The 16,304-nt window shown below is 43.1% G+C and overlaps 1 protein-coding gene and 1 long non-coding RNA gene across 5 annotated transcripts in view; one reads left to right on the plus strand and one right to left on the minus strand.

The window, feature by feature from the left end:
- Positions 1-10,457: 10,457 nt before the first annotated feature.
- SAT1 (spermidine/spermine N1-acetyltransferase 1) lies at positions 10,458-13,470 on the minus strand. 2 transcript variants are annotated; one of them, XM_060138108.1, is made up of 6 exons: positions 13,213-13,469; positions 12,935-12,986; positions 12,761-12,844; positions 11,242-11,343; positions 11,107-11,147; positions 10,458-10,978 (listed from the first exon to the last, which is right to left on the minus strand). In XM_060138108.1, exons 1-6 carry the CDS (start codon positions 13,276-13,278, stop codon positions 10,808-10,810), a joined length of 516 nt encoding a protein of 171 aa, XP_059994091.1. In that variant the 5' UTR covers positions 13,279-13,469; the 3' UTR covers positions 10,458-10,807. The 2 variants fall into 2 exon arrangements, with proteins under 2 accessions (XP_059994091.1, XP_059994090.1); XM_060138107.1 differs by having other exon boundaries at positions 12,761-12,986; positions 13,213-13,470.
- A 270-nt stretch (positions 13,471-13,740) lies between these two features.
- LOC132513248 (uncharacterized) overlaps positions 13,741-16,304 on the plus strand; it is a 32,175-nt gene continuing 29,611 nt past the window's right edge. For all 3 annotated transcript variants that reach the window (XR_009538423.1, XR_009538422.1, XR_009538424.1), the window contains exon 1: positions 13,741-14,072. This is a non-coding gene — a long non-coding RNA (uncharacterized LOC132513248). The remainder of the gene's footprint in view (positions 14,073-16,304) is intronic.

Here is a 16,304-nt window from a genome sequence, read left to right on the forward strand (position 1 = left end):
TATATTTCATCTTTTAAAAATTTAATTTTCAAATTTTCTCTTGTACATTTTGAATTGACATTTTATATTTGTAAAATCATAGGTTAAATAGTTGCAGAGAACATGATTTCTGATGTACTGTACATTATGCACATACTTTAAATCTACTTTTATTGCTTTGAAATCTCAGCACAGCTCATTTAGCTCATTCAGTTAATGGAAAGTGTCTGCTGTACACCGAATGGCACAGCCAGTCCTCATTGTCAAACCAATCAGCCAAAGCAAACTAACTTTTAAAGAAATGTGCAAAATATTAACCGTCTCCCTGCTCACCAACCAATGGTGGACCTAAAACTGACATGATTCTTGCCGTTATGAGCTTCTGTTCTAATGAGAGAGAGAGATCTTAAAGAATTTCACAGATAAACAGCAAGTCACAAATGGGAAGACTGCAATGAAGGAGGTGTTAGTGGAATGTATACTAGGAGGTGGTCTGGGAGGGCTTCCCTGAGGAAGTGACATTTAAGTGGAGAGTTGAGGAAGAGTAGGAGTTAATTAGGTGAAAGGGAATGGAAATCCTTAAAGAAAATCTGACTTTATTTTTCAATTCAAATAAATGTTAAATATTATCTCCCTTCCACTTCTAATGCTTAGATAAAGCAGTTTGTCACCTGGGTAAAATAAGTTACGGTTCCTCTCAATTTGTTTTTTAACCAAATGATCTCTTTCTCAGATCTTGAGAGAGAAAACTGTCCCAAATGTCTAATGGAATTTACAGTCTCTTCTGGGACGTAATAAACAATCATGATAAAATGCTTGAGCCAGCAATGGCGTGGAAATGTATGGTCATGTCGTTTCCCCCACCCCCGCCCCCGCCCGGAGCCAACTGACTGCTGACACTCTTTAACCAGTAGTTCCTTTATTGTACCACTTAGATTTCTACCAAGAGAGACAGTTTGAATTGGCTTGCTCAGGAGCCTCTTTCGTTGTGGAGTTTGAAATGTAAACCTTGGTTTGTGCTCCTAAGCAACCTGAGAAGCTGGTGAAGGGGAGCAAAATATCCCTCCCCTCAAACATGCCTCTTTGGCATGACGATTATTTTAGGCTGATTATTTTTAAGAACTAGCAGACACAGGAGAAGCTCTGAAAATGGAGTAGAAATTACACTTTTATAAGAGACATTTACACTTATAAGAGAAATATCCGTTTGTAAGGGTGTCTCCCTCTGTGTACTAGGACAAAGAAAATGTCTAAGTCTCTAGAAGCTCTTATCAGTGGAGAAGACAACAACTTAAATCTGCCATACCCTTTACTGTTTACTGTGCTTTTCCTGGTAACCATCCGTAGCTGGCTCTCCTCTCCCCTAACATCTTTCTTTTGTCTTTAGCTAGAGATGGTATTGAAGGTGGTGCCTTGGGCCATTTTGGAGAATTAGTTTTCCTGGGTATACAGGAGGCATACATGTTGTTAAACTTCTGTTTGTTTATCTCCTGTTAATCTGTCTTTCATTATAGGGAGATCTCAGCCAAGAACCTAGAAGGGTAGAGAAAAAATTATTTTTTCTCCCTGACTCCGGCTTAACTCTCAGGGAACTTTCCTCAGGAGCTGTACATTGCTGAACTATTCCTTGGTTTGGTGCCCAGAGGTTTTTACACTTTGAGGTAACACACTCTGCTAAGATTCAGGGTAGATGAGGGATACATCTTTTTGTATTCAAGTGCAAGGACTATTATGGAAGGGGAGATGGTCAAGAGGAACCGAGCGTGACCTTGTTACCTCAGGGGCACTGTCAGGCAGATTATTTCCAGAAGAGTACATATGGAATATTTATTTATTTATTTATTTAATTTATTTTTATTTTTTTTTGCGGTACGCGGGCCTCCCACCACGGCGGCGCGGAGCACAGGCTCCGGACGCGCAAGCCCAGCGGCCATGGCCCACGGGCCCAGCCGCCCCGCGGCACGCGGGACCCTCCCGGACCGGGGCACGAACCCGCGCCCCCCGCATCGACAGGCGGACCCCCAACCACTGCGCCACCAGGGAAGCCCTACATATGGAATTTGAGGTTTGGAAAGCAAGTTCCTAAATCTCAGTCACCTGGAAAGTTCTCATATACTTCAAATGGCAAATATTTCCCAGTTTGAAGGACTTGAACTAGCAGACTCCTCTGTGCTAGGGGCAGAGGGTTATATAAATGACTGTAGAGAGTGATTTATCAGAGATCATGTCAAAAGATTATTCTTAGGGTTTGGGGACAGAGGCCCCTGCGGCAGCAGCCTGCATCTTGTCGAGTATCCTCAAAGCCCACTCTTCTCGGTGGCTCCTTTGAGGACAGAGTGATTATTATTCAGTGGTTATTGTTGCGGAAAGATCATGCTGTGCTTTAGTTTCTGAAATGCAGGCCTTGATGAAGGAAACTAGAAAGAAAGTATTCTGTTTCACCCCTAGGTGTTGGAGCATATGAAACCTAAGGGTTTGTTTTAAAAATGAAGTCTTAAACAATTAGCATTTGACCCAAAAGATGGTGTATTTTTCATTGGAAAAAATAATATTTTTAGTTTTGTCTTATCACTTGTAAATAAATTCTCATTTCGTTTCTCAATCCAAATCTCATTCTTTCCTACAAGCCATTACCAGGAAATACCTAGGTTTTAAAACATACACTTTGCTTTTTCCCATTGAGTTTTAATTAGAAAGAATAATAAACTTCATGAAATTCAAACCTAGGACAATACACCCAGAAAAATACTAACACAACAACCTGGGTTGCAAAACTTGTTTAGCAAGTTTCAGCTGGAGGTTAATTAAAACCTGCCTGGAAACCTCTTAAAACACAGACAGGAATGCAAACTACACACACCACCACCTAGATTCTTCCCTCTGGAACTTCCTCCTCCCCACTTCCCTGGATTTCAGTGGGAACATTTCCAGAGAGTTCCATCTGGTCGGACCCAGTGTCCATGACCAATAGGATTCTGTTTGTCCCATCCCAGGGGAGGAGCGGTAGGAGGTTGGGTAGGCAGCTCCCCCGCCCCCTTAGCAGTTATAACAAACAGCCTGCTACACCACTCCTTAAGCTTTTAGCTCCTCTGGGAGGTGGGGGTGGGGACTGAGGGATTGTAAGAATTTCCTCCGGTGTTTCATGTTTTAAGTCAACATGTTTCAAGATACAGAGGAGTTAAGTGATGTTATTCTGGACAAGACAAGAGAGCACAGAGAGAGCTCAGAGCAGAACAGGAAAAGGTAGAAATGCTGCCTGACGTTTGACCTGCCTGTAAGAGACTACTGAACTGGCCGAACGTTCTAGAATATTAGCTGTATGTTCTTTCAGAAGTTCCTCAGGGTTACCGCTATTATTTCTTCTGTCCAGGCTTGTTTAGAGTGATTGTCAGCTATCACCCCGCTGGTGGATAAGCATCTGCGAGATGTGCAGGAAACAAGGCTGGGGTGTAATTATAACATAATGCTGTAACAACATTGCACAAGGCTGCCTCAGTACTATATGCCAGAGTGCATCGCCACCATCTCACTGACAGGCATTTGGATGGTGATTAGTGTTGGATCATGTCCTGGAATCAGGCTTGAAGCCAGAGAAACTGGAAAATGATTTTTGTTTTTCAGTTCCTTGGAGGCCCGTGTGGAAAATTTAGGAGAGCAAATTTTTGTTTCTTGTAACAACTTGTATATAATTTGAGGAAGAGAAAGTGAAGTGGGTGGTTCCTGAACCACTTGCCTTGCCTTGAAGCTGGTCCTCTGCGGAAAAGTCGCATTTTCTTGCAGAGCTGGCTGGGAAGTGTTGCCGCAGGAAGCAGTTGGTCTCAATCCCACCTTCCCCCTGGCTCCTCCACACCTAACGTAAGCACAGGCAAGACCTTTTCCAGGTGACAAAGAAAGTCTGAGTCCCAAAGCACCACCAGTATTAATGACTCAAGGCCACTGTGTACAGTTAAATTAGACAGTGAGTTGTGCTTTGTGAGGTATGTCTGGGGCCCAGCTGTCCAGTTCAAAGCTCAACCCCATTGCCTTCCGGTTGTATAACACAGAACAAGTTGTTTCACCCCCTACACCCTACCTGCCTCATACACAGAAGGATGGATTTGTTTTAAGGATTAAATGACATAATCCATGTATAACATGTGGAATGTAGAAAGTGCCCTATAATTATATGCTTTTTTTTTCCCAATTAAATTCTGACTCTCAAAGTGGAGGCCTGTTACAGGTAAAGCATGAAATTAAAGTTGATTCTCTCTTTCTGTTTCCCCCCAAAACTGGGGCTGGTTGATTCCATTTATTTAATGAATGTTTGTTGAATGCCTACTGCGTGCCATGCGTGGAATGAGGCCCTGAGGATATAAAGATTATGGGACATGTCCCTGCTCCTGGGATGTTGACAGTCAAGGAGGTCAAAGAGTGTGGATCAGCTGCTTCGAGAAGGGCCAGCTATGTGGTAGAGAAAGCACACGTTTGTGGAGGCACAGACCGGGTTGACAGCCTGGACCCACACCCCCTGCCGTGAATCCAAGTTGCTCAACCTCCCTGAGCCTCCATTTCCTCATCTTTGAAATGGGCCTGATTCAGTGGTGTGCTGAAGCCTGCTCCTACTGGCTTGGGAGAGCCTACTGTTAAATATTCGGGAATTTTGCAAGCTAGTTGTTGAAGCCTTTGGTAGCTTGAAATCAGCCTTGGTGGAAGTATTTACACGCTGTTAATCAGCAAATTCTACAAATCAAGGCTCCTCCCTAACCCCAGCTGGTTCACTGGCACACCACAGGAACATGTGGGGGGAGGAAAAACTTGACCTTTACCCTCTTGCGGTTTTTGGCTGGGCCTGAGAATTTAATTAATATAAAACAGATCAACAGGAGAAAAAGCACACAAATTGATCAAATATGTTTTACAGTGACATGGGAGCCCTCATAAGGAAATGGACACTCGAAGAGGTGGCAAACGTAAATGCTCTTCTAACAGATTGGACAAAGGGGTGATTGTGGAAAAGTAACAAATAGATGGGAGTGTTATCTCCTGTTTTCAGAAGGAAAAGGGGAGATTAGAATGCTCTTCTTGCATCTGCTGTTTTTCGAGTGCCTTTAGCTCAAAATAATCCTTAATGCCAAAGTGGCATATTTTGGGGTGGCATATTCTGCCACTGTTGTTATGAAGATTAATGAAATAAAATCATGGTATCTAGCACATAGTAGATGCTCAACGCAGGGTTACTCTAAGTATATCATATAGAATATATTAATCATGTACATCCTGCACTTCCATATTCATAATCTCACTTGCAACTCTGAGGTAGTTTATTTTTAGTCCCGTAAATGAAGAAGTGCCAAGATCCAATTCAGTTTTCTTTGACTCCAAGTGGAGCGTTCTTTCCACCAGACCCAAACTGCCCCTGGACAGACGGTGTTGCTCTGCAAACAAGGATCACTGTCATTGTGGATTTAGCTGTTTTGTAACCACTTTTGTTGTTTTTGTTATTGATTCACTGAATGAAAGAAAGCACCATAAGCCCCGAGGTGGAAGAAGACAGCCCTGGGCCGCAGCTGGTGGAAGGCTCCCTGAGCTAAGCTGGAGGTGAATGGCACCAGTCGGCTGTGCCCATGTTATTGTCAAAACAGAGCCGTGAACACTGCTTGATCCCAGTAAATGTTGCTTCCCTGGAAATCTCAGAAGCTCGGAGTTACCTAGCCATTGATGTCAGGTCTGGGGTAGGAAATGTACAAGATGAACCTGGGACATCTTAAAAGCGAGGAAGCTAACAAAGAAAGGCTTCTGCAGTCATGTCCAAAGGATTCTGAAGCCAACTTGAAGAAGCTCTCACTGGACAATTAGAGCAATCCAAGCTTCAATCAGAAAAATGACGCAATTAAGACACAGGAAATATTTAAAGTCCACGAGTTAATAAAGATACTTGGGGGGGGGAACCGAATTGGAAGATGCTGGGGAAGCCAGTTCATTCTTTTGAAACCTAGTAAATTAAAAGAATCAAGCATGTATCCTGCCTTTGCTGGGTGAACTGTACTTCATGGTAACGAAACACAATATAGGAGAAGGTTCTCTTTATAGAAGTATTTTAGCTAAGAAATGAAGAAGGAATGATAGAGTATCACAGTTTGAAACTCCTAATGAATCAGTGCACCTAGGTATTGACATCATCGGCTGCATCACAAAAAGAGACAAACAAACATTATATGCCTCTTGGTGGAAAAAAACATATCTATGAAATATTCTTGCTGAAATATCAAGATTAAATCTGTCCAAATTGGGGCTTAATTGGTAAAGTCTTACCTCTGATGCCGTTGGCCTTTTTCTAACCAATCAGAAGCAGGCAGTATTGCATTATGGTCACAGCAGTGTTTCTCAAACTCTAGTAACACAGACTCCTTTTTTTTTTTTTTTTTTTTTTTTGCGGTACGCGGGCCTCTCACCGTTGTGGCCTCTCCTGTTGCGGAGCACAGGCTCCGGACGTGCAGGCTTAGCGGCCATGGCTCATGGGCCCAGCCGCTCCACGGCATGTGGGATCTTCCCAGACCGGGGCACGAACCCGTGTCCCCTGCATCGGCAGGCGGACTCTCAACCACTGCGCCACTAGGGAAGCCCTACACAGACTCCTTTTAAAGGAAAGACTTCTCATAGTGGTGATTGAAATTATTCTTATTATATTTACTTACTGTAGACATACAACTAGATGTGAACGTTTGATGTTCGTAGCTCCTATACAACTGTGAAACCATATACATTTACAAGTCAAATACAGACAAAACTACCAAATGAATAAAATTCAAATGGGCAACACTGATTTAATGTGAGGGAAGATGTTTTGCTGAAATGAAGTTGCTCCTTGCAAAGGAGCGTGGTACTGATGGCTGTTTCCGGTTTCAGCACTGTAAGCAGTTGGTTGACACAATTCTCCCACCATTTTTCTCTAAAAACTCTCCAGGAGGTTCTCCCTCATGCAGCGTGATGTGATTTCACTTGTTCTTTGCTTGTTAATGATGTGGTGCCAAGGTGAGCAGCGTAAACACAGACTGAAATGGTTGTCCTCACGGTTGTGACTAGGATTCGGTTAAAAGGTAATTATCTACATCAGTGGCGATCAATCCAACCTTCACTTTGGAATGGACATTAAGATATAATTAAAGATTCTCTCCGGGTGGGGCGTTAGTATTTCTTAAAATCTTTCTAGGTGATTCTAATGTGCAGCCCGTACTAACAACTACTGATTTCAATGATCTAGAAAATGCTTATACAGTTGGCCCTGCCTGATCTGTGAGTTCCATATCTGCGGATTCAAGTAACAGTGGATGGAAAATATTCGGAAAAAAAAAAATTCCAGAATCCCCCTCGGATACTGAGGGACAACTGTACTTATTCTTCTTTAGAGTATAATCCAAAAGAAACACCTAATTCAGTCATTCTTATGGAGAATATGAGGTCCTCTGAGAAGATGGCAGTGAACCCCCAGGGGTTTGAGAAATTTTGTTTGGAGTTTGATTCCCAGGCCTAGTTGTGTGGCCTTGGGCAACTTAACGGCTCTGAGGGTTAGTTTCTCATTATAAAAAGAAACAAATAGTAGCATCTAGCTCACACGATGTTTGTGAGAATTAGATGACGTAATAACTATACAAAGTGCTAAACACAATGCCTGGTTCCTGGTGAGTACTTACTAAACGTTAGCTCTCATTAACTATTATGTTGACAACCACCTGGAAGCTACTAAAACATTTGCTGGGCAGATGCAAGCCACAAGAAGGAAAGGTGTTGGGGGAAGAGGGCGCTGGGAGAACTTTGCAAGGAAGGGTATTTGGCGGCCTTTGATAGATGAGGCATAAAAGGCAATGATGGTAGGGGTGGGGGTGGGATGGACTCAATAAGGGTGTGGGCCTGTCAGTCTGGGCTGTGGGTGACAGCTGACTAGCTTGAAGCCCAGACCGGCAGCACAAAGAAAAGGGATGAGAATAAAGCACAGAGTCACCCTGAGATGACAATCCACATGAAGAAATGATGAAGCAAGGAGACGAAGATGAGGCCGGTCTCGCAAACAGAATCCTGGGAGCGGACGTGGCCACCTGCAGACTCTGAGCAGCCACTCGCCTCAAGGAGCACAGGTAAGTGCCATCATTCTAGGCCCTGCTGGGTAAAGCGGGACTGGGTAGAGTGGGTGTTAAGACATTAATAAATCATTAGATTTCTTCTGAATTGTTGCTTGTGCATTTCTGTGAAAAAGACTCTACTTTCTTTCCCTAGAAAGGCTGCCCAGTGGAATCTAAGCAGTTGATGACCTTGGGCTCTGGTTTGGAGCGTGACAGAAGGTGCCTCTACTGTTGACCCTGTAATCAGATTGGTGGCAGGATGTCTTGTAAGCCTATGTGTGGACAAAGCCAGCTACTTCCTGTTTTAATACTATCAAAAATTTTGATTTTATTATTCTTTAAGGGAGCTAATAAACTTAGCAAATAAGTTATTTTTTTTAACTATACAGAGAAAACCCCAAAATATTCTTATGTAATAATTGGCAAGTTCTTAGGCCTGAAAGACTGTTCTTCCCAAATGATTATGTCAGGCATAATATTTTAGTAAAATAGTAATTTCAAAGTTATCTTTACAGAGGTGTTGCTTACCTGGACTCCCCCTGCCCCCCTTTTCCAGGTTTTTCATTGTTTATTATTTCCTTTCATATAATTTCCCCGGATTGTGTTTTCTTACTTGCCTGGTGATTTCAAGCTTTATGGATTTGTTTTTATAGTTCAGTTTTTAAAGAGGTGTCTTTGTAACAGCGTTGAACATTCAGTAGGCTGATGCTGTGGTGTTTCAGCTTCTAAATTTTAAACTCAAGGGACTTTTTTAAAGTGGATACAAAAACTTCCTAAAAGCTTTCATGGTGACAACACTGGGCCTTTAGGGCTAAGCTCTAAGTATGAGAAAACAAAGAGTTACATTGTAACTCACTTGGTTAATCTAATTTATTCACATATTTAACCACAGTCAGCATGTAGTTGTTTTCCTCAAGGAGGCCCACTTTCCAAAACACAATTTTCAAAATATCTTCTTTCCCCACAAAGCTCCTTGTGTTTAGTTAACCCTTTTTATGCTTGCCAGCGTTTCTCTCCTATAGTTACTCGCCAGTCTAGCAGGACCCTGGTTGAGAACGGACTCTAAGTCTATTTTCATGACATGCTCTCTGAGCTACCTATAAATCCCAAAGCGCTCCTGTTAAACACAGTACAGGATCCTGCTTGTTTATATGGCTGCCTTCTAATTTAGGAAGCCACAAAAGACACTGAAACCAAGGGATGCAGGACAAATCGCCCTTTGAGTGAGGAGTCCCGTGTTTCTTTCCTGGAGAACACAGTAAGAAGACACAGAGTACTGCTTCTCAGTTATCTGACGATTTCTTTTGGAAAACATTAATCTTGGAAATCAGTACAGTGGTTATTAACTACCACTTTCATTACTGTGGGAATTAGTGGGTTTAGGAATTTAGGTCAGTGTCATGAGTAATAAAAGGAGTTCACCTATCTAAAGCTGTCTCCTCCTCAGCCCTCTGTGAGTTTCATTTTCAGTCCTGGAGAAAGCTTCTATTTACTTCTCCCCCAACCCCCAGCAGTTTTAAGCCCTCCTATTGTTTCTCCGCTTAGAAACCCATGTGTTAACACAGTTATCAGAAACTTGCCCTCCAAATAGGATGCTAATTACCCTGACTGGTACCTGTGTCCAACTCCAGCCTTTTAGTTTACAAAATTCCTTTAAAAATGTGGAATTTTTGTTCCTGCCTAACTAGCAAAGTGATCTACTTTCCCTTCAGAATAGTATTTGTGTGTGGGATGAGGTTGTTGTGGGCAAGATGTTTTTTCCCCCAATTTCCAGTATTTCAGAACCCATTTCCACCTCTTTTACTGGTGTAACAAATAGGCTTTTTCATTGTGGGCCTTAGTTTCTAAGCTCTTGAAAATTCTGTTGGATTAAGTGTAGTGTCATCAATATAAAGTCATATTTTTATATGTTGCTACATATAAAACTTTGGGATTCAACTGGCTTCTTTCTAGACATTGGGAATACCAGCACAACACAGCTTCTGACCATAAGACACTTTAAACTGGGTTAAAAAGTCTTTTTAGGGGCTTCCCTGGTGGCGCAGTGGTTGAGAGTCCACCTGCCGATGCAGGGGACATGGGTTCGTGCCCCGGTCCGGGAAGACCCACATGCCGCGGAGCGGCTAGGCCCGTGAGCCATGGCCGCTGAGCCTGTGCGTCCGGAGCCTGTGCTCTGCAACGGGAGAGGCCACAACAGTGAGAGGCCCGTGTACCGCAAAAAACAAACAAAACAAAACAAAACAAAAAAACCCCAAAAAACAAGAAAAAACTTTTAAAAAAACTGTCAAGTTATCATGTTTCTTGGGCATTTTTACTTTGCACTCAACAGCAAGAAAAATGTCTAAGAAATAAAGGATCAGTAAAAATGCTTACACCAAACAATTAAATCAAAGGGTAGTTTATTAAAAAAGAATCAAAACAGAAACTCTAAGTACCAGTGTGTACATTGTACACATTGAAATGACTCACAAGAGTGGAGTTTTTTTCATAGACATTATCATACCACCTTGCTGTTCATTAAAGATGTTCAACAGAAGTCTGACTCCAACGTGCATACAAGGATTGCCATCTTAAACAGACCTTACTTCAAACATGCAACAACGCCACTGGTAATAAAGCTTTGGAATGGGTGCTCATTCTATCATTTCACTACAAATAAGATAGAAAGCAAGGTAAGTTGAGAATTTATTCTAAAATAGAATGGAAGCTGTCATTGTCTACACCAGCACTCCTCACTCCTCTGCTGCCATTTTTAGCAAGTACTCCTTGTCGATCTTGAAGAGTCTCCATCCCTCTTCGCTGGACAGATCAGAAGCACCTCTTCTTTTGTAGAAGTTGATAGATGGTTCATTCCACTCTGCTACCAAGAAGTGCATGCTGCTGCAGCGACACTTCATCGCAACCTGTTACGCAGGAGAGGAAAACACAAACTCAGTGACATTTCACCTGCTTTCCAAGACCCAATTTTGATTCAGGTGTTAAAATAATCCAGTAACCCTTACAAATTTGGAAACCAAACACCAAGACATACCTGGCTTAGATTCTTCAGAATTTCTGATCCTATGCCAAAGCCTAAAAAAGAAAGAGAAGTACCATTTAAAAGGTCATTTTAAGGACTTCAAGCCCTGATTTCTCTTTAGAGCAGCCCCCCTGAACTCAATCATACCTCTATAATCACTCATCACGAAGAAGTCCTCAAGATACAACAGTTTGCCAATCCATGGGTCATAGGTAAAATAGTACATGGCAAAACCAACAATGCTGTGTCCTGTAATAAGAGTATCACATGAGTTATGGATGAAAAACAATCCGTCAAAGTTGTAGCTGCAAAATCAGAAGTCTATCATAAGTTTTTAAATAACATACATGCATGTATTACAGAAATAAGTAGCCAGTGGGCCAGACTGTCTCCTGACTTTTACGCTAGTGCAATCCAGGCCACTGTTGGATGATCTCACTGTTCTTAGAACATGTATTTGCAAAAAGCACACATTAGAGCTAGCTGAAACCAGGCTAAAACTGTGGACTGGCCACTCTGCAATCTGCTGGATCTCACACTCAGGAAGTGAGAATGCTTTCATTACTTGCCAGAACGAAAGTGCTATGGTCTTAAAACTAAACACACACATTATTCACATCCTACTGATATACTGGTATCTTGACTTGGGAATAAGTCAGGTTTACACGGCAGTTCAGAATAGTTAAGTATTTGTAGTTTAGAAACTCTGCTTCCTTAAGGTCAGGACATCAGGCCAAAAGAGCAACGTTTAATTTCAGAACTTGCCTTCCAATTCACACATTTTCCATTTGCTCTCCCCAATGTTTAAGCCGGAAGAAGTAGAGGTACCCAGGTGTGATGTAACATCCATATACCTCTGGAAAGTACCTCATCCCTTATGTTTTCTGCTCATTTTTTCTAGTATGAGGAAATGACCTCAGAAAAAACCTTAAGCACCCCCTACCGCCCCTGCCCAACAACTTCCCTCTTTAGCTCCGTCTTCTGCCCAAGGACCAGAAAGGAAAAAACAACGACAAAGAAAAAACAAAGAAAAATAGGAAAAAAGCATCTGACTCCTTCTTTATGGGTGTCTGTAATTCCAATTGGAGGCAAAGGTTTCAAATTAAACTTTCTAGCCATTTTATAGTCCTTTGCAAACAGGAAGTGAGTACAATGGAGCTTCTGATCTACCGTGTTTTAAGTGTGTGATAATAGGGCCTTACCTCATTTATCATGATCATCTACTTTATTGTGTAAAGGATCTTTTAGTTACCTCCCCGCCCATCCATGTACACGGAAGGGCCATGTACATGGCGAAGCTAGAGACTGTAACCTGAAGATTGGGACAAATTAAAGAAAAAAATGTAATTTAACACAAATACAAAAACGGTTACGTTAGGGTCAAACAAGAACCATTTATGAAACTGAATTACAACAAACGACTTTATACCTAACTTTTCCGGGTCTCCACAGCACTGATACTTAAACAGCTCTTCTAACCCGCCCTATTATTAAGTGCAGCAATCTATTTTTTTTTTCTCAGTAGTTTGAACACTGGCTGGCTAGTATTTCTGGCCAACTTCTCAGTAAGTAACTTCAGCCTGTGTTGTCAGTGCTTCTACAGAGCAGCCACTACGTCTTCCAGAACACTCGGTCTCTCCGGCTTCTGGAAGGAGAGGGCGATTACCTTCTGGAGTCATGTGCTCCTTGGGCACTTCTGCGACCAGGCAGTGGTAGAAGGGGTGCTCTCCAAAACCATCTTCTAGCAGATCTGCAAGAAGAGGCAGCAGGGACAGTGTTGGCCTCGATGAAGGTGGCAGGCACCGGACGCTCGTCCCCCGCCCCGCCACTGATGCGTTACCTTTTTCAGTTAATATTACTTGCTCTTCCATGTATTCGTATTTAGCCAATTCCTGGGTTGATGTACACAAGAGAAAAGAAGAGAAGCAGAAAATTAAGTGAGACTCCGGCCCGGCCAGCTCGGGGGAATGGGGTGGGCTGGGCGGGGATTCATACCCTGAGTCTCGCCCGGAGCGGCGCGGCCGGGCCGGGGCTAGGGGAGGCAGGCGGAGAGAGGGGGACCTACCGGGGACCAGGACCCCACCGCCCGCCGCAGGAAGAGCCCATGCCTCCCGCTACCTTGATCAGCCGCAGAATGTCACTGCAGTCGGCGGCGGTGGCCGGGCGGATCACGAATTTAGCCATTTTCTTCTTTTGCTTTTCTTCCCTTTGCGGACCAAGCCCCTGTACTTGAACAGTAAGAGGAGGTGGTTCCTCATTCGTCTCCCGGGAGCGTCCTCTTCCCAGTCAGGATGGCACCATGACCCGACGAAACCTCGGCGAACGAAACACGAACACCAGCTAACTGAGGCAGCAACCACTCGTTTCGGCCGCCCGGCTCCGCTTTTTAGCGCGAAGAAGCCCCGCCCCGGGACGTGAGGCGGAGGCACCTTGTCCAATGAGGCGCCTCGTCCAATGAGGCCGCGGCGCCTCGTCCAATGAGGCCGCGACCGCCCCCCCCTCTTCCGGGCACCGCCCTCTCTTCCGGCCGCCCGTGTGAACCCGGCCCGCGCGGGCGGGGGCGCGGGCTGTGAGGCGCCAGGTGCGGCTCTCTAGCGGCGCCCTCTAGCGGCGCCTGGCGGAGCCTTCCCGAAAGCCCGACCTCGGAGCCTAAGCGTGCCCTAGTAACCTTCGCAAAAAGGAAGAGAGGGGTTCCCCTTTTGGCCCTGGCCCAGTGACTTTGCTGTTTCTTCCTTGGAGAGACCTGGCTTTGGGCGATGGGGGGATAAGGGGATTAGAGCAGTGGCTCTCATAGGGTGGTCTGAGGGGCCCTGTGGGTCCGAAGATCCTTTCAAAACTAGTTTCATAGTAATGGTAGGATTTCGTTTCCCTTTCTTAACTCTCGCTGAAATTTTCCAGAGAACTGATGTGTGATGACGTCATCGCTCTCATGACTAAAGGAATGTGTGCTTGTATTGTGTTTTCTAGAATTTCCTAAGGTAAGCTACTTCGATTTCTCAATGATTTTTCCCCCCTCTGCTGGTAATTTTTAGAGTTAACAGAATATTTTCTTTCTTACTTTTCCCCTTATTTTTTCTTAAATTTCTGACCTTCCTTGTGGAAACACTTTCCTTCTGCCTGAGGTACACTCCCTCATACTTCCATTTAGTGAAGGTCTGCTCTTGTAAAATTTTTGTTTTGCTTGTCTAAATATGTCTTTAAATTCATCTTAAAGTTCTTGAAGGATTTATTTCACTGTTAGCGAGTTTGAGGTTGGAAGTTCTTTTTCGTTCAGCATATTGATGATATCTGACTATCTTCTGGCTTGCATTGCTGTTGAAAATTGTTATATTCCCTCCTTGCTCATTCCCTGTGCTTCTCTCCTATCCCCTTTAAAACTTTTTATTTCGAACCAATTACAAGTTTACAGATGTGTGATGACATCATTGCTCTGGTGACTAAAGGAATGTGTGCTTGTGTGTTCTCATGTTTTCTAGAATTTTTGAAGGCAAGCTTTTTGGATTTTTCAATTATTTTTAAATGTCCTGAGAGTAAAATGTTTGAGAACAGTTGGATTAGAGTATAGCTCTTCCTGGATTATACCCAATGGGACAAGTACTCAAGCCTCTTGCAGATAGAGGGTTTTTCTGGGTTTTTTTTTTTTTTTTTGGCTTTTTACAAACCACCTTTCTAGACAGGTCCTCTGAGGGCCCTGCTTTGGCTGCCCTGCCTGGGTTCTGGAATGAGTCAAAGAGAAAGCATAAAAGGAGCCTGCCGTGTTTTCAGTCTATAGGGTGGATTATCACCAAATGACTCCCCCGACATTCAACAAGTGATTCTCTGCTTTGCTCGCAATATCCTGTATGTAGAAAAGAAAGCAAAAGTAGCTCCTCTGTTACCCTTCCCACCCTCTGGGGATATCATACGTAGTGAGTCATTGGGAGAATTTATGAAATGTGTTTCTCAAAGATCTTTAAAAATAGCATTGATTCTTGTCTGCCTAAAGCCACTTCAGGTAGTGTCTTTCCTGACACCACTGCACACAGATGACCATACATAGGCCCTTCCTGCCTCTGCTTTGTTCTGTTTTGTGGGAGGACTCAGGAGAGCTTGTTACCGAGTTACCGCTAACAGTTAAGTAAGAACTAGGTGACTAAGCACTAATAATAGCTGCCTCCTTGAAGCAAAAACAAGGTCGTTTTCAATGTGGGCTGCTTAGGTTTTTAGAATAATGATTGTTTCATTAAAACACACTATAATTTTTTTCTATTTATTCTGTTTTTCCAGTTTAAGTTTCATGCTCTTATGCTTCACTTTGTCATTATGACAAGGAGAGCCCATTCTGAAAAACAGGCAGCTAAAAAAAGCTCACTGTGATTGCGTTTTTTGCACATGTAAAAGCTTAGAATCCTAAGAAATGTGAATTTTCTTTATGAATCAAGTTAGGTTTTATATTGTCAGGAATAGATAGATGCCATGGAGGACCAACATTACCCCCTGTTGATACTGGAATTTAAATTTAAAACTGCATAAAAAGGGGTTAACTCGCTAGCATTTGGAAAACTTTTATTTGGCTAATGAGTCAACAAAATCAATAACTATTTATTGACTCTTATGCTAGGTACTTGGGGGTTATAAAGGAGGACTAAGTTTTGAAACGAGCCCTCAGGGCATACAGTTTACTTTGCAGATATGTTTGTAGTTTACTACAACAGAATTTAATCTTCGTGAGAAATATAATTCCTATAACTGAAGAGGTCTGAGTAGGGGGAGAGTAGGAGGAAAGGAAACAGACAAGGGACATCCTGGGTGTTTTACATTCATTGACTTGTTTAATATCAACTGTCTTGTGAAATAGCTAATGTTAGCTCAATGTTTGCAACAGAGAAAACCAGAGGCTCAGAGGGCTACAAAATTGCAACAGCCAGGAAGTGGTAGAGCTAGGAAAGAAGGAATTCTGTTGATTTCCCTGCCAAAGTGAAACTATCCAACTTGCCCTATTAAACTATTATGGAAGGTGTTATAGTTTTTTTTTTTCTGTTTATAAAAATAATGCATATTGATTAAGAAAATGTAAGTGCAGAAATACAAAAAGGGGGCTTCCCTGGTGGCGCAGTGGTTAAGAATCCGCCTGCCAATGCAGGGGACACGGGTTCGAGCCCTGGCCCGGGAAGATCCCACATGCTGCGGAGCAACTAAGCCCGTGTGCCACAACTACTGAGCCTGAGCTC

The sequence above is a fragment of the Lagenorhynchus albirostris genome, chromosome X (assembly GCF_949774975.1).
Source record: "Lagenorhynchus albirostris chromosome X, mLagAlb1.1, whole genome shotgun sequence".
Classification (NCBI taxonomy): Eukaryota; Metazoa; Chordata; class Mammalia; order Artiodactyla; family Delphinidae; genus Lagenorhynchus; species Lagenorhynchus albirostris.